This window comes from Parasteatoda tepidariorum, chromosome 3 (genome assembly GCF_043381705.1).
Source record: "Parasteatoda tepidariorum isolate YZ-2023 chromosome 3, CAS_Ptep_4.0, whole genome shotgun sequence".
In the NCBI taxonomy this organism is placed as follows: Eukaryota; Metazoa; Arthropoda; class Arachnida; order Araneae; family Theridiidae; genus Parasteatoda; species Parasteatoda tepidariorum.
The window spans coordinates 70544418-70562614 of record NC_092206.1 but is presented as its reverse complement, the minus strand read 5'-3'; the positions used below and the strand labels follow the sequence as shown (position 1 = coordinate 70562614).

Here is an 18197-nt window from a genome sequence, read left to right as displayed (position 1 = left end):
TGAGATAAGCAAAAAAAATTTTAAAAATTTAGCAAGATAAATAAATGTTTTATATTATAGTCAAAAATAAGAAACTTTTGTTAAAAAATATCTAGGATTGAAACTAGAAAAAAAAAGAAGTAGAAAGTGGTTTTTTTCTAAGTTTTTTTTCTAACAATATGGACTTCATAAAGTATTAAAACAGTCGAAATAAGTTTCCTTATTTGGTTCCAACCATCATTTCTTCTAAAATGTCATTTCTTTTTTTTAATTGTTGTTGTTTCTTTTTTTTAATTGTCTTTTTTTTAAATTTCAAAAAATTTTCACAGTGGCGTTGTAGTCCCGAGCTTGCAGCGTTCCCTACTGCTGAAAAAATCGCATCCAGTGAGAGTGGCCCTTAAAAGCATTTCAACATGTTAAACCAATTTTCTTATTAATTTTTATTTTTATTTGGATATTTGAATGAGTTTATATTTTTGTACTTTATTAGTTTTTTTTATTCTTTGCAATTTCCGACTACTAAATAAATTGTGGTGGAAAACAAAATCTATGAAAAACGAAACCAAAACCGTTAAAGAGGGCGGCATATTTGTAGAAATATATAATAATAATGTCAAATCCTAATACTAATTGTCAAATCCAATAATTTTCTAGCTACTTTTAAAGTCGTTATCAGTCATTTCCGTACTGTGACATAGAATTCGAGAAAATAGTGTTGCAAAATGCTCTGATAACAGATAATATGATATGATAAGATTGATGATAACCGTAATAAGAGCTCGTCATTTCTTTCAGTTTAATTCTTTTACCATCAGAAAGGTGTCTTCTATTAGAAAACCTTATTTCAAAATTTTATATCCCAATTTTTCAACCATGTCATCAGAAACTTATGGTAAAATTCTCTCTGGACGAGAAGTAGCGAAGTAAGTAAAAAATTTTGCTAACTTTCTTGTTTTTAATAAACTTGCACGTGGTCTACTTTAAATATCTCGCAATTCTTTATTTTATAAATTGCATACTTTGTTCTCATGTATTCAATATTGTTATTTTTAATTGAAAAGAAATGGAATAATGTAATAAGACTTTGATATTCACTTTGCTCTTTAAGTGGCATTCATAAAGTTAATGTTTAATTTAAGTATGATACAGAGAAGTAAGTTCTATAAAATTTAATAGTTGCAGTAAATGATTTTAACCCTATAAAGTAACCCTTAGTGTATGCCAATATAATCTTTTAATAAGCAAGTTTAAAAAAATATTTGGAATTTTAAGTCAATTATAAATTGGAGACATTTTAGCGTGATTTTCTTTCAGTGATCGAATTTTGCAATATTCTACAATCTTTAGGTTAAGTCTACAAATAATAAAAACTCTATTGACACTAAACTATAATGCTCAAAAATTAACTAAAAAATTTAAATATTGCATCATGAAAATAATTTATAAATTCCAAAACAAATGTGATGTTTTTTTAGTTGCTGCCAGGCTTACTGCTGAATAGCCCACTGCCAGGAAATAGCAAAGATTTGGTGATAATTTTTTAGCATAGCTCACCATACAAAAGTATTCCCTTAAAATCCCATATTTAGCATTTTTAACATTGTTTAGTAAATTTTTTTGCATCATAGTTTTGTGACAATAGTGTTTTCAGTGTTTGTGACCTTTTTAAACTAAAGAGTGTTGAATATTGTTAGATTTATTATTTTAAAGACTATCGTGCACGAAGATGTCCCCAGTGTAAAGTGTACTTAAAATTCTGATCATTTTTTAAGATTAACTTTAAGTTTATTACTTGTATCCACCCCTAGAAGTGCATAATTATTTTGAAAAATTTTCAAGCTCAAAACTTATTTAGTGCCTTGGCGATTGCACTTGACGTCACAACAGGAAGTATCATTTGAACTTTGCATTAAGGGAAAGAACTGTTAGTCTGATTTGCAATTTAGCACAAGGAAGACAAATAGGGCCTATTTAACCTCTTTCGTTTTTTATTGCTCTTGTAATCCGAAGATTAACTTGTTGAGTGTTTCTGACTTTTCAAAATTTGAACTAAGTGCTTATTCAATCATTCATGTGTTGGCCTTATAGAAATTTATAAATACTTATACCTAGAATAACGAGAAAGGTCAGAGTGGTCCTTTTAAGCTTTTTCATTAGTATCCCTTGACTCTAGGTAGTTTTTGTTGCAAGGTATCCTTTGGTATATATATATAAGCTACCAGTTGCTTTTTTTTCAGCATAATTATAATTTGAGAAAAAAAAACCCAATTATATAAGAAACTAATATATATGTTTAATTGAAAAGCCAGTGTTCCATATCAATAAAAATTAACACACTGAAATTCAAATATTTTTGTTAAATAAATCGAATAAAGTTCCATAGGATTTTGATGATCAAGTTTATAACAGGTTTTTATTTAAATGATTATGATTATATTTTAAGATCTTCGATGTCTAGTTAATCACACAATCTGGGAAAGGCATAATTAGCGGTGTTCACTATGTGACAGTGTTGTTGTGAGGAAGATGATGGTGACAGTGTAACATTACTGATTTACATGCTTTATCCTTAGTGTCATTCTCTGTATAAACCATTTTATAGTCAACAATATGGGCTTCTGTGAGATATTCTTGCTTGTTTTTTTACCTACATCTAAGATAGGGGTGCACAGCCTGCGGGCCACTGCCTGTTGATGTGTGGCCCGATGGAACTTCTGAACGCAATAAAAGAAATTCTATTAAATTGGTCTTTGTTTAAACATTATAAATTTTCTTAAATTGAAGTATTTAATTAAAATTTATATTACTCTAAAATATGTATATTTTTTGCATTTCATACTGTAAGCTTCTTTTTGGTTAGAACTTATATCCTCCCTAATATTTATGTATATATTTATATTATATATGTTTGATAAATTAATTATTGTGAAAAATTGAAAAAGTTTTTTTTAAAAAAAGTATCAGTTTTTTTTAGTTTTAAGCAAATTATATTAATTAAAAGCTTTTGATTTTTTGCAAATATGTTATTGTTATTAAGTTTTCTGATGAAAATATTAAGTGCTTGTAACACTAATATTTATATAAAAATTATCATATTTGCCACTAACATGACTAAATATGCGTGTGGCCCTTCACTCAAAAAGGTTGTGCTTTCATAAAGGTATTGAATCTCTAATGGTAATTCTCCTTTTCTTGTTACATTTTATGTGGCTTATAAAGATTGTTTTGTTAGGTTTCTTATATATTAATTTATATTATTCACTGCCTCTCTTTCAGAGATGTTGAAAACCAATTAAAGAATGAAGTTGCTGCTTTGAAAGAGGAAAACCCAAACTTTGAACCTGTGTTAGCCATTCTTCAAGTATGACTTACCTTTCTATGGCTAACTAACATTTCTGCATATTTTTTGCTTTCAATTCTCTATAGTTTGTTTTAAAATTATCAATGCCATTTTATTCTGAATTTGTTATTTTGTAGGTCGGAGGAAGAGAAGATTCAAATGTTTATATTCGCATGAAAAAAAAGACTGCCAGTGCAGTAGGAGTAACAACTAAGCATGTACAACTACCAAGAACATCTACAGAACCCGAGGCAAGTATTTTATATATGTAAAAGAAAATTTAACTTTAACTTTTTGTTATTTGTTTTATTTTATTTTACTTATATAAAGCCTACTACTACACAGTCAATATTAGTGCACTTGCTTGGATCTTTCTGTTAAACTTTTTAACACTAACGCACTTTTTATAATACATTTCTTCAGATTCAATAATCTTATTAATCTTGTCAACCCTACAAGGTGAGAAAAATAGCAAATTTAAATGTACTTTACTAATATTAAAGAGTTCATATGTATTAACTTAAGAAATATAAAACTGTATAGGTATTATAAATTTATGTAACATAGATAATATATTATATATAAATTTACTGATATTTATAGATATACTTTAAAACATGTGTCTTGTACTTACAGTAAAGAAGTTTTCGTATTTGAACTTATTTGAATTTTTTTACTTATAAATTTAGTTAATGTTAGATTAAAATTGAGGTTCTGAATCATTGCGTTTCGTGTGATCTTTTGCTAAATAAAGGATAAACTTCATGTAATGCTTCAACTTCTATTGGTGGTATCTTCTAAATTTTTAATCTCTTTGCATATGACACATGTGAATGGAATTTTAAAGAATTTTATCGAAATATTTCAACATATTACACCTGTATTAATTAAATTTAAAACTTGTTCTGTTTTCATTTTTTTCTAACCAGATATGTTGTTTTTTTAAGTGCACTTAGCTATATCATGAAGAGAAGTGTTTCAGATACATTTTACAAGAATAAGAATCCTCTAGTTTGTTTTTTTTACCCAGGTTTTGCTTTCTGTAAGATTTTCAAACTACCACACTTTGTTTCGAAATGAACAAAAATCTTTAAGGAATTTGCAATTGATTTGTCACAACTAGAGTGCATCAAAAAGTAATTATTCCAATGCATGATTCAAAATAAGCTATAAATTATGCTGTGGTGTTAAAACATCAAAATTTTAAAAACTATTTGAAAGTCATTAGCTGTCACTAAAACCACTTGAATTTGCAATGAAATTGGCGTAAAGGTCGTAAGAAAGTCTTTATTCAAATGGGTGCTTGTAAGTTTGTGGTGTGTTAGAATGCTGAATTCCAATGGATTTATGTAGGAGTCAATTCTAATCAAGTGCATTGTGGAAAATCCTTTTTCAATTATAGTCATCTCTCTAATAACTAATATTTAATTATATTTGTTGAAAGTCAACATTTATTATATTCAAGTTTTTGGCCTATTAATGTGTGTATTCAAAAACTTTCCTGCATAATAAAAAAAAAAATTTATTTTTATTAAATTTATATGCTCTAGGTTTGGCAAATTGCTTTTTTTTTTATGGCATTGAATTTATTTCAGTCTTCAATGTTAAATTTTTTGACTTGGCGGCTGATTGAAAAACTTTATGCTATTTTTTGTCTTTCATTCATAGTAAGATAAAAACATTAAGTATCTGCACACACAATCCAAAGGCATCTACAGGCTCGTAATATTTTTGATAATGGAATAATTTGTGTCTGTATTATCTAACCATGCTTTTTATTGCTTTTTTTTAGAAGATAATCTTTCTTTCACCCATATTAACATTTTATTGGCCTTTTTAATACCATTACCATTTTGTTTTTTTAAATATGTTTTACATATAAACCTAGCTCATCATTAAAATTCATCTTAAAATTCATCAAAGTGCCTCTGCAATCATATATTGTACTCACAATATCTGTTAAAAGTCATGTTTATATATGCTATGAATATTTTGTATGTTTAAAAATTTCATTCATTTCAGATTTTGGCTGCAGTTGAAGAACTGAATAATGATCCACTTATTCATGGAGTTATTGTACAGGTATAAAATAAAATTTGGTTTTATAACATTGTTCATTATATTTTATAAAGTTTGAGAATACAGTATGCTAAAACTGATTATCTTGAATGTCAAGCCATAGCTTTATTGTAAATACAATCAATTCTTGAATCAAATATTTTTGTGCTATATCTGTTGAGAGTCAAATCCTTTTATGCTATTTTCAAACTTTCCAAGTCAAATACTTTTATTTGATTACAATTAATAACTTTCAGTTGTATTTTTTTCAAGTTCTAAAACTCATAAATATTTCATTTTTGTGTTGTCTTTGAAAATTTAAATTGGATGTTAAGTGTTAGATTATTTGCCTTTTTAGTTGCCTCTTGACACAGAAACTCCTGTGGATAATGCACGGATAACAAATGCTGTTTCTCCCAGCAAGGATGTTGATGGGTAAGCAGTTTTGAAATTCTAATTTCCTTTTATTTCAATACTGTTTCAAAGGTGTTAAAATTCGATTTTATTTCTTTAGTATCTGTGATGAAAATGCTGGCAAGCTCTCTCATGGTCAATTAGAAGGGTTTTTTGTTGCCTGCACACCCTTAGGATGCTTAGAATTAATCAAAAGAACAGGTCAAATGCTTTAACTGATTATATATATTTTTTTCAGTGTTTGTAAACTATTTAAAATTATTCCATGCATGCTTTTTTTTTTCTACGTGTATGACAAGTCTGTTATACAAAAGATGAAGCTTGTATTATGCTTGTAATTTTTCAATGCATTTACTTTTTTTCCTTATTATTTGAGAAGAGCAGGTTTTTTTTTTATTTAAAAAAATTATATGAAAGGAAACACTTCTATGCAAACTCATTGTTAGAAATCTTAAAATATCTCAGCATATTAATATCTATATCATAAAATATGCCATCAAGCTTGTAACATCATTTATACTTTTGTTTATTTATTTTTTCTAATTTGTGTTGCATATTGGATATATTTACACAAATAGGCTTTTAAATTTTATACACCAAATTTAATATTTTTCTCAATTCTGTTTAAGTATATGAATTCTCAGGTAATTTTTACACACATTCAGAGATTCTGCTTAAATGCTGTCATATGTAAATGTAATCAGAAATTGTTGGTGGGTCACAGAAATAAAATTTTAGCACCACAGTTTTTCACTGCAGAAAAAAAAAACCAATGCCAGTTGTTTTGGTGTGAAAAAAATCAACTCAACTTTAAAAAAAAAAAAATTCACTTCTGCATTAACATGTGATGGATAAATAATTCTGTGAGTATCAGATTACACTATTGCTTTTCCATGATGCTGATGTTTGATTAATTGCTTGCAAATAAAGGCCTTGAATCTTAAGTATAATTTTCTTCATTTATGTATCAATTTATGGAATCATATACATACTCTTATATGTGTATGTGCTATACATGCTCATATTAATTGGATGAATAAAGAAATAGGCATGTAATCACCAGCTCTGTACCACAAATCATGTGTATCTTTTTTAGAAAAAAATGGGCACCCTTTATTTTTGCATAATTTTTACAACAATGTTTAAATAATAAATTTTTCTTATTTTACTTAATATTTTGTAATTAAAAAAGATCAGTAGGTTTTAAATTTTAGTAAGAGTAACATATTTAAAAAAAATTAAAGCATTAAAATATTTACTGTTTTTAATTGGGACCCACTTTTGGTATAAAATTACCTAAGCTCTAAGGACCTATAGTTTCCTAACTCTAGTGGAATCACTGTATATGGATTTTATATTAATTAAATAATCACTTTTCCTGCTTATTTATCTGCAAAGCTTAGGCTCAAAAATTTAAAAAGCATTACCACTTTTCATACCATAGAATTTAATTACTGATTTTCTTATTTTTATTAACAAAAATGTTTTTAGTTTTGAACATTAATTATTTATGTTTTTAATCTACTTATACTTAGTGCTGATTGAAATCGCCTTTAGTATTTTTATTTAATGTTCTTTATTATATTATGATGTTAATTATTTAAGTCTAAAAATTATAAACTGTTATTGCTCGGGATTTTACAAATTGAAAATTATAAATTTTTTTGTTACTTATGTCGCTGATAACAGAAGCCCTTACAAACAGTCTACTAAAAATTGCTAACTGTTTGTAAGGGTTATTGCCCATACCCATGATGTTATAATTAAAAAAGTTGCTTTACTTGTAAAATTTGCTTTACTTGTAGATTAAAAAAGTTGCTTTACTTGTTTGACTTTGCACATCATTTAACAATTTTCTAAATACCATCAGGTGTTCCTATTAAAGGAAGTAAAGCTGTGGTAATTGGAAGATCAAAAATAGTTGGTTTGCCCATGTCTCTTCTGCTGTTATGGCATCATGCAACTGTTACTATATGCCATTCAAGAACCACAGACTTAAAATCTGTTGTAAGTACTGTTTTTTCCTTATCATAGCAGAAGATGCTGAGAGTTATTAGAAAATTAACTCTGTTAGTATCTTATTTTATTTAAAGCTCGCAACCTTTTAGAATTTGAAAATTGCTGGAAGTTCTTATTAAATTTGTAGAATAGTTCAAATTAATTTTTAAAGAAATTTTATGTCGTACTTTTACTCCTTTTATGTTTTCTATGTATATTTATTATGTTCAGTTATCAAAAGTTTAACATATTACTTGGATTGCTAATATTTTTTAATAAATTTGTCTGATATCACTTGATATGTGATATTTGTAAGACTTTCCAATAAGCCTTCCATTCCAATCTGTTGCCTGACACACAAGTGATAATTGCAAATTGTTTACAATTGTTGATAATTGTAATTGTTACATGCAACAGTGCAATTCAAAACAATTCAGCTACATATATCACTTGGCAAAACCATTCTCGGTTTGTTTAATTTATTTATTGTAAAGCTTTAATATGGTTTTTATTGTTTTTCAAAGCTATTGGAAGAAAATACATTGGGAGAGGGGGGGGGGTATTGAACATGAAAATTTTGTGTGTTATACCTTAATACACTTTTAAGTTGGAGAGATAGAAATTTTTGTGAAAACATTAATGATATTGATGAATACATTTCTGAACTGTAAGTAGAATTTATTGAGCCCTTTAATGATATTTCTGAATTTTTATTACTAATTGCGAATTGCATGAAAAATTAGTATCTTATTCAAAACTAATTTTTTAAAAGCTTTTCTTCATAGGGAGAGATTTAAAAAGAATCATTTACAAGTACATCTTAGTAACAATTGTTAATAAAAATAAATATCTACTTCTGAAATCTCTCTGCTCTATAAAAATCCAATACATTAACCTTTTTTGTCTAATTATTTAATGAAAAGAAAATGCTGAATAGAGGTCAAGTTGAATAATAAATTTTCAGATCCTAAAGCACAAAACATGATATTTTGAATGAATATGGAAATTATAAAATGTAATTTCAACACATTCAAGATTTTCTTTTTTTGAAACGAGTAATTTTTTATTGTTTGTGAAAGTTTTGGATGATATGATAAGAAATAGATATGATAAGAATAGATGATATGATAAGAAATACTACACCTTATGTAATCATATTTCATTTTTATATCTAGACTGAAATCCTGTTCAAAATTGTGGAACATATGGTTGCAAAACTGGAATATTCTTTTTATTAAATGATAGATTTCAAGTTTTTAAAATATTGTGAAGATTCTAATTTTGTTACATTAGTTGATTTGGTACTTCAGTGAATTAGACATTCAAAAATCAAATGTTTAAGCCAAGCACAGAATTTTGATGTACAGTTTCATTCATATTATTGACAGGTCATTTCACTGACTATTCATTTATGCCTTAGACAATTTCTCCAACTTTATCACTGCTTTTTTAATTCATAAAACTTAATTAAAAATAGTAACCAAATTGTAATGCTAGGTACTGTAATTTACAATAAATTAATAGTATTGGAAGAAGAATTAAACTAATTGTCAAATGTGTTAGTAATTTATTCATTTTTGTAAAGTGAAGTTGACAATTAAAAATCTTTTTATTAGAATATCATGTAACTTTTCTTTTTAATCTTAAAATGGCTAAAACAAAGCTCTTTTGATATTTATATGAATTTTTATGTCCTTACAGTTGCTCTTGATTAATAATTTTAAGATTTTATGCCAGCATCTATATCCATTTAATTTAATTTTAAATCCAAATTTAATATTCTACTTTCAAATTAGGTGCAAGATGCCGACATAATTGTTGCTGCTGTTGGCCAAGCTCAAATGGTAAAAAAAGACTGGGTCAAACCTGGAGCTGTGGTTATTGATTGTGGAATTAATAGTATTAAAGGTAATACTCTTATTAAATTTACATATCTAATATCTACTTTGCCTTCTACATTATTTTACAACTGACCTTTGCAATTCCTTTACAACCGATAATTTTAAAAATCAAATACTAAAATTCTATAACATTACTAAGTTTTTAGACGTTCTGAAAGGAAAAATTAATTTTTTTACTTTATATACATATATGTATACAATGTGGAACCTAGGTTCTACATTTTTCATCAGACTAGCGTTAAAAGACTTACCAAACAGGATAATGTAAAATAGGGATTTTTTTAAAAAAATAGCTTGTTTTTAAAAATTGGCATTTACGAGATGAACTACTAGAAACATTGCATGATCTTTGCATGTTTTTTTTTTAATGCAATTTCAACAATATCCCTATTAATACTTAGTATTGTTAGCAAATTTTCTTTATGTTTACATTTGCAAATGTTTTTTTATGCTTTCAAACTTTTGATCAGTTGGTAGCAAATCCTCTGAAATGTTTTGGTCATTTTCTTTACTATTATCAAGACTGAGCATTAAATCAGATTTTGGAGGATTGAAAAATAATGGGATGTGTGTTGCATTCGATATACATGTCATTGCCTTTGGAAGATCTTCGTCCACACAAATTTAATTCAAAGGTCCAATGTTTCCGTCGGATGCTGGGTAGCAATTAGCCCCAGGAAGCGTTATTAAACCCATTTATGGTCCATTTTAATCGACTCTATCCAATGCTGTAGAAATCAAAGTTTTTGAAGATTTATTTTTGCTTTAGAAGCATTTTGCAGATCTTTGGAATCAAGAAAAAGAAATTATTACCTAAACAGTTGTTCAATGTTCTTTAAAAGATTGGTTTATTCCAAAATTCAAATATTGAAGTTTACTGGAAAAAATTCTGCTAGGAAGTTTTACAATTCAAGCTCCCATACTTTCCTTAACCACCCTACCTGTGTTTTGCTTATCCAACCACCTTTCTGATTTTGGCCCAATGGGAAAAACCACCTCTCACAGGCAAAAGAGTAATGTAGGATAGTAGAATAACGATAGAAATATGTAAAATAGAAAGAAAACCAGAAAAGCGAGAAACAGCTAATTAATCCTGAATAATTATCTGTTATCGATATAAGCAATTTTCCTGGATCAAAAGAAAATGGCGTAGGAAATGGAATGACTTATGCAGTGAACAACGCAGGTTCCTGTGTGTGTGTATATACAGTGAAACCTCCTGTTATGGACACTCCTGCAAAACGGACGCCTCTCAATACGGACATATTTTTAATTCCCCGGGAATCTTCTATGAATAAACCATTACGTACATTCTCCGCAACGCGGACAGTCATTTCGATCCTGAAACGTTGTTTTTTATCTCTACAAACCGGATACTACTTTTTCTAAATAAATTGCAAGCTAAAAAAATGCAACTTTTCACCATTTTTAAAGCATGTAAATAAAACTTTTTGCCTTATCCATAACTAAAAATATTGTTAAGCTATTTCACCACCAAGAAATCAATCTTTCTCCTGTCACCTTGCCTTATCGATAACTTTTTGCCTTATCCATAACTAAAAATATTGTTAAGCTATTTCACCACCAAGAAATCAATCTTTCTCCTGTCACCTTGCCTTATCTTTGTAAAGAAAGGAGAGAAAATGGTACTGCACTCCTGAAATAATTCTGACATCGGCATCTTTTGATCTTTTCATCTGGACCACACAGGTTATGAGACCCCTCAAGTTGAAATGACTTCTCTCAATGCTTCTTCCCCATTGAAAATTTCTTTAATTTTCTTATCAATTTGAAGACTGTATTTAACACAACTGGGGTAAAAAAAAGAGAACAGAAGTATAATCTTTGAGGTGTTTATATAAATGAAACATTTATTCAGACACTTGATAGCTGATCAATTGTGAATAATCATCTCCATAGGTCCTCATGACTTACAGGTATGCATTACTTTTTTTTCTGTGAATCATGGGAGGTTTATTTTCCAAGAAGGTATTAACCATGTTCCCTATCAAATGATAAGTAGGTGTAAGGGGATGTGAACCTAATAATTGAAACTGACAGAGGACAGTACGCTCCTATTTGGTATCATATGTCTAACTTGAGCATCTGTGCCAGTGTTTTCATCATAGAAAAAAAATGGGTGAGAATTTCTCACCCTTTCACAAAAACAGGGTGAGATTTCAGAAAGTTAAGTGAGATTTCTAAAAACTAACAAAACACAAATAGACTTGAAAGAAAAATCATTTCTTTTATTATAATACATTTTTAACGTCTTCTATTTTTTAAAGCATTGAATATTCTTGCTGCATCATCATAGAAGATTTTTCCTTTACTAGGTATTTGTCTATCTTACATTAGTGCATAAAAAATTCGAACGTCTTACATGAAAAAACCTTACCTACGGTAAACACGTGGTTGCAGAGAAATGTGTTCTAAAAGGGGTTCAGTGGTTCGGTTGTGTTCTGTTGTTCGAAAAGGTTCTGAACAATACTGGTAAATAGGGAAGCTAGATAACGGAGCAAATGTTAAAAATAATGAAAGATCCAGGAAGAAAAGTGAAACGGATTTTATTATAAATACCGTAATTCGAAGCTTTTTCCAAAATGCGAGAAATTCGCGAATTTTGAAATTCATTTATAGAATGCGCGAATTTCTCGCAGTAATAATTTTTTAATGCGAGAAAAAAAAAATTTGCGAGATTCTCGCGTTCTCGCGCTGTAGTGAAAACACTGTGTGCTAATAGGAAAATTATATTTATTTATCTGTAGCTACATCCAGAATTATGTATTTATATCAAACTTCTTTATATATTCTTTTTTATCTTTCTTATTGTTTAAATAAATATTCTTGTAGATATTTACAGTATCCTTGTAGATATTATTTAATTATTTCTACATCTTTGAGAATATTCTAAAAACAATTTATGGTGCCCTTCCCGTAAACGGACAAATCTCATAAACGGAAAAATTTTTTGGTCCCATGAACGTCCGCTTAACGGAGGTTTCACTGTATATATATATGTAATACAAAAGTTATAAAAATACTTATGTATTTATAAAAGCATTAAAACTTTGTCGTGTTCATAAAATGCAGATATTCTATTTTGGGACTTCAAGGCTGAAAACATGCCAATGAATTATAATTAGATTTATGTTTCAAAAGGAGTTATTTTAAGATCTTTCACTTCCATATAAGGAAAGATTCAATGATTTTCTATGAGTAATAAATAATTTTAATGAGGCGTAGGAATACAATTAATGCAATATGACTGNTTTTTTTTTTTTTTTTTTTTTTTTTTTTTTTTTTTTTTTTTTTTTTTGTGTGTGTGTGTCTTTTGGTGTTTCATGTTTACCATCTGAACTCCGTCATTTTGACGGGAATCTGTGTCTTTCTCCCTCCGACTGGAGAGTGGGTGAGATTTCTGTTTGCATCATGCTCCAGTAAATAAAGCCTGTTAAAATATTTCGACTTATTATTTCTACAAATGTAAATTAAAAACAATAACAAAATATCAGGGTTTGTTACCCTGATTTGATATATATATATATTATTCTAAAGAAATTATCATCATTGTACAAAATAAGATTTTTTAAAAAAATTTTATGACTTTTAATGAATAGTTTAAATAGTCACATTCTAAGATAAAAATTAATTTTTTCTGAAAGAATGTACCTGTTTTGGACAGATTTATATACTTTACTCTCGAAATATGGGTGTAACTGCAATCTGAAACTTTATAACCCCAATATTTTAGGCAGGAGAGTAGCAGTTATGATCAACCCTCAGTATGCAAGTACCCTTAATGTTGATTTTTCACATAGAATAGTAAAAAAAAAAATATTTTTAAAGTTTCATATCTCAAAAACTATCATGAAATTTTTATACCTTTTAAAATAAAAAAAAATTTGACCAGTTTTGTAATAAAATTGTAGAATTTTCTTGGGATAAATGTTTTATTCTTGCATGTAAAAATCATTTCTTAAGATTCCAAGAGATGAATTTAAAAAATAAAAATTAATTGGCTTTGAAGGATCTGAACTTTCAACTATTCTCTTGCCTAATTTATTGGTACCATATTCTTCAGATTGCTGCTGCCCTCCACATATAGAAAGTCAAAAATCCAAATCTGTTGAAAGGAAAGCATATTTGTTCAAAGAAAGTACAATTTAGTGTCTGATTTTGCAACTTAAAATATTGTCTACCAAAATATTCTAACATATTTTTGGTTTGTCTTTTGAAATATTAAGATTGCAGCTGTGTACATGAAAATCCTGTCTTAAAATAAAAATATTAATATGTTCCAGCTTTATTAAAATATTCTAATAAGTATTGAAATGTTTCACCATTTCCTTATTTGTATTCTGTAATTCTTCAGGCTTTAAATAAATCCTGAGCTATGTTTGTTTCGATCATGTTTTGGTATATAATATGATCAAAACGAATAAATATATAATTTATATTGCAAAAGCTTCAATCTTTTGTAATCCTAAACTAGTACCTCTTGATTTTGAAATTTTTGTTATATTTTGGATGAGGTTTTTTTTTTTTTTTTCCTTTGTGTTACGAAATTAGTTTAAAAACAAGTATAAAATTTCTTATGCTTGTTTAGTTATGCTTTAATTCACGGCAGAATATTCACATAGATCATTTGATGGTCAAGAAATATTCTATCCTTTCTCCTTTTGAAATGCTTCTCTTTTTTTTTATTGCAGGTACATATTTTTTGTTTTACCAGATGCAGTTATATAATTTTCTTTTCTAGATGAGACCAAGGCTTCTGGCTCTCGGCTAGTAGGTGATGTAGACTATGAAGGAGTTAAAGAGGTAGCCTCATGGATTACACCAGTTCCCGGTGGTGTTGGACCAATGACTGTTATAATGTTAGTTGGAAATACAGTTAAAGCTGCTAAGATAGCTCTTAATAAGGTATACAATATTGTATCATAATAAAGCGTGTTTTATTTTGTAACATAATGAAGGGTTTTTTTTTGTGAGACTATGTTTTGTCAACTGAAATTTATGCATTCAGAAGATTATTTACATTTTCATGACTGTCAACTCTTCAGCATTTTGCAAAACTTTCACTATTTTTGCTCCATTTTCCTCCATTCAACATAAAAATCCTCCACATTTTATAAATCCCTACATTAAATATTCCCTCTGTGTTTTATGATTGCTCTAATGTTGTTGCATCGCATTAAAGATGTTATGGTAAAATTTGGATATTAAATATTTGGATTTAAGCAAAATTGAAATTTTGTGATTGCGATATTTCACCACATGATTAACTATTACTGCTAAATAATAAAGTGAGTTTTGTTTATAGTTAATTTGATGCTTTTCTTTCTTAAATATCAAAAATTTTCAGGTCTTTTATTATTAAACTTACAAAGCACATTTTATATTCAAGTCCATCAAATGTCAGTCACAAAAGTAAATAGTACAATCAATTAAAATTCATTGTTTGTATACTGTTAAAATCCCTAAAATGTTCTAGATATTACACAATATTCAGCATAGGATTTTTATTATTTCCTAAAATGAACTCTAACTTAACTTAGGCGTATATTGCATATTTAATTGCAATGTTTAAATGTCGATAGGATCAGGGCAGGATTCTTTAAATAATGAGTAGCAAAGTGCTAGTTTGAAAGAGCCGAATACTAGTTACAGAAAAACGCAGTAGCTAAAATTGCTTGTAACTTCTGATTATCTGGATTTTTTTTTTTTAACATGATTTTTAAATTCTGATATTTTTAATTCTGTGCTATTGTGACGTGCAAATTTCGAATTAGTTATCACTTCTTAACGCTCTCGATTACTGAAGATTGATTCCATTGTAAATTCTCTCTATTTTCTGGTCATTTTGTCGTTAGTTATTTATTGTTCTTTCATCCATCTCCAGATTTTTCAAACTTTAGTAATTTTAATATAATATTGCAGCACCCAAAGTTCAAATTGGAGTGATTAATTTTTACCCGTCCAATTCTAACAACTATGTCATCATAGATTAACGTCATTTTCTAATATAGTCTTCTCAACAGTTGTTACAGTTAGTTGTTATACTTCCGGTCTGGCAATGTCCACATCATTTTGAAAATCTGAATATTTTAAATCCATCATTATTACTGCTAACATATTCGAAATTATGCATTTGAGTGTTGAAACTTTCATGAAAGTATAAATATTTAATATTTAACATTCAATGATCGTTTTATTGCAATAAGTTAGACAACAATGGTTATGTTGAATTCTCTTATCACAATATGTAGTGGGATACCGCTATCAAAATATTTAATGAACTAATGCCATTGTTAATGATTTCTTTCAACAGCATATCATTTCAGCAGTATTTAGCACCAATGTGGGTTGAAACTGTAAAAATTGTTATTAATGATTTTTGTTTATTTTAACTGACAATATCTTTGCATTGCTAATGGTCTTGTAATTGTTTTTTTTTTTCTAGGGTAAATAAATTCCTTCTAGTTTTGATAAAATGATGATGTTAATAGAAGATGATGTTAATAGTTTTGTACATAGCTATGTCTATTTTTAATAAAAAGATTTTTGTATGAAATTAGTATTTATTCCTAAATGTCATAGATTCAAAAACAAAACCATAATGTGTATTTTGTTGTTTTACATCTGCCCCTTATGAAAATGGTTCTAATTTAAAGACAATTTTTTTTAACTTTGTTAAATATTTTCTAAACAACTTCGTTTTTGCAAGAATAATTATCATTGTTATGACTAGCAAATTAATATTGCCTAGAAATATACGCAATTTCTAATGAATACTTCATTTCTTAATACAAGCTGTTCTAGTTTATGAATACAGATAAGTTTCATTTCTACAATTTTGAGTTTTGTTAAATATTTTTGATATAATCGTGACTGTAAAAGCAAAAAAAAAAATTTCCACAAGATCTATCAATTGAAAATTGGATTGCAAACCTAAATACGCAACATTCTAGCGAAAATAAAACTCACCACTTGTTCCTTTTCAGCAGCCTTTATAAAGCATGCGATTTAGAAACTTTCCTTTCTGCTTATGTTTTTATAATAAAAAACCATGTTCATTGAGTGGAGATGTAGTGAAAAGTTCTAAAACTTGCACACAATTTGCAAATTTATGTTCTGGATTACACATGGAAAAACAGAATGTGAAGAGTTGAGGCTAGAAAACCTTATACTGTTGTGGCAATCGAAAAAACAACGCAAGTGCTTCAAAATTGATTCCGAGAAAAGTGGCTTGGCAACTATTTACCTTCTATTGCTATGAACGCTAAAGTGGAACTTTAAAAAGCTGATAAAATAAAAATTTGGAAAAAAAAATTTTTTAGCAATATGTACAAAGATGCCAAATATATACAAATCTTAATTTTGAATTTTTTGTCGCTTGCTTTGATTTTTCAATTGCACGGCAGTAGTACACTGAACCACGAGTTTTAGTACATATTTTTGTTGTTTTTTTTATTATTATGTTCGAACAAGTCAATTTTTTGTTTTAAGAAGTACGAAAGTTTTTTTTCTTTCGATTATAACGTGGCATTTAGACAAAGCGTTTCTGATACATTTTATACTTTTGTTTTCAATTTTTCGAAAAAAAGTGGAAACAAGACAGGTAACTGGCAACATAGAAGGCTGATTTTCAGCGTTAAGGTTATATTTTTAAAATTATATACAATTTTTTGTTTGTTTCTCTTTATCTGTTGAGCGTGTATGTTATGATACATTATTAGGACACAGCATTTTCTTAAGAGTGCTTCTAATGAATGTTATTCTCTTATCATTAATTTTTTTTTGGAAGATATGGCATTGTGAAAAAGTTAAATTGAGATTTTTAGTGTTAACTTATTTGTCTAAAAATTAATAACTATTTTCCTTTACTTTCCTCCTGTTTCTTCCTAGCTTATTTTCTTTTTTTAAGTTCATTATGTAGCAGCAATTTCTGTTAGACTTAATTCTTTTTTCTTTTAAATGCAGTAATTGGAAAACTGAGATGTTTAGCTTCAAAATTTTCTTTCTAGAATTAAGATATATTTTCTGTTTCACTTTTATTTATAATCTTGTTTTTATGGTAGCGTGGCATTTTGAAAAAGAGTTTCTGATAAACTATATTTCTTTTAACGTTTTATGGATACTATTTTTATGAAATATATCATTTTTATCATTAAAGCTTTGTTTTAAGGATTAAGAGAATTTTTTCTGAATATCATTTTTTTTACAAGTTAATTTTTTTAATAGCTGTTAGATCTTTCCAATGGATAGCTATTAGTTTTTTTTTTCTCACCATCATACCATTAATATAGCAAGGTTTTGGGTAATTTTCAATAATGACTGAACTTATTTATAGAAAAAGAATAATATTGTTTTTGAATAAATGTTACTGTTCGGTAATGAGCCGATTTCTTTGGCTTAATATTCGGAATTCGGCCAGATCACTATTTATTACATCCCTGCATGTGAATCAAGAACCAATTGTCTCGCCTCTCTTGTTAAAGGTC

At 27.9% G+C, this 18197-nt stretch overlaps 1 protein-coding gene across 1 annotated transcript; it reads left to right on the top strand.

Moving 5' to 3' along the window:
- Positions 1–312: 312 nt before the first annotated feature.
- LOC107444973 (uncharacterized) lies at positions 313–16267 on the top strand. Its single transcript, XM_043053982.2, has 10 exons — positions 313–902; positions 3256–3340; positions 3457–3570; positions 5342–5401; positions 5736–5812; positions 5892–5992; positions 7662–7798; positions 9586–9697; positions 14453–14616; positions 16157–16267. The coding sequence occupies exons 1-10, from the start codon at positions 727–729 to the stop codon at positions 16163–16165; spliced, it is 1035 nt and encodes a 344-aa protein (XP_042909916.1). The 5' UTR covers positions 313–726; the 3' UTR covers positions 16166–16267.
- The last annotated feature ends 1930 nt before the right edge of the window (positions 16268–18197 follow it).

Excerpts from the sequence above, each read along its gene's own strand:
- LOC107444973 (XM_043053982.2), top strand. The coding sequence starts at position 727 with ATGATAAGATTGATGATAACCGTAATAAGAGCTCGTCATTTCTTTCAG. Across the intron at positions 5,402-5,735 it reads TTCATGGAGTTATTGTACAG|TTGCCTCTTGACACAGAAAC; the intron begins GTATAAAATAAA and ends TTGCCTTTTTAG. Across the intron at positions 5,993-7,661 it reads AGAATTAATCAAAAGAACAG|GTGTTCCTATTAAAGGAAGT; the intron begins GTCAAATGCTTT and ends AAATACCATCAG.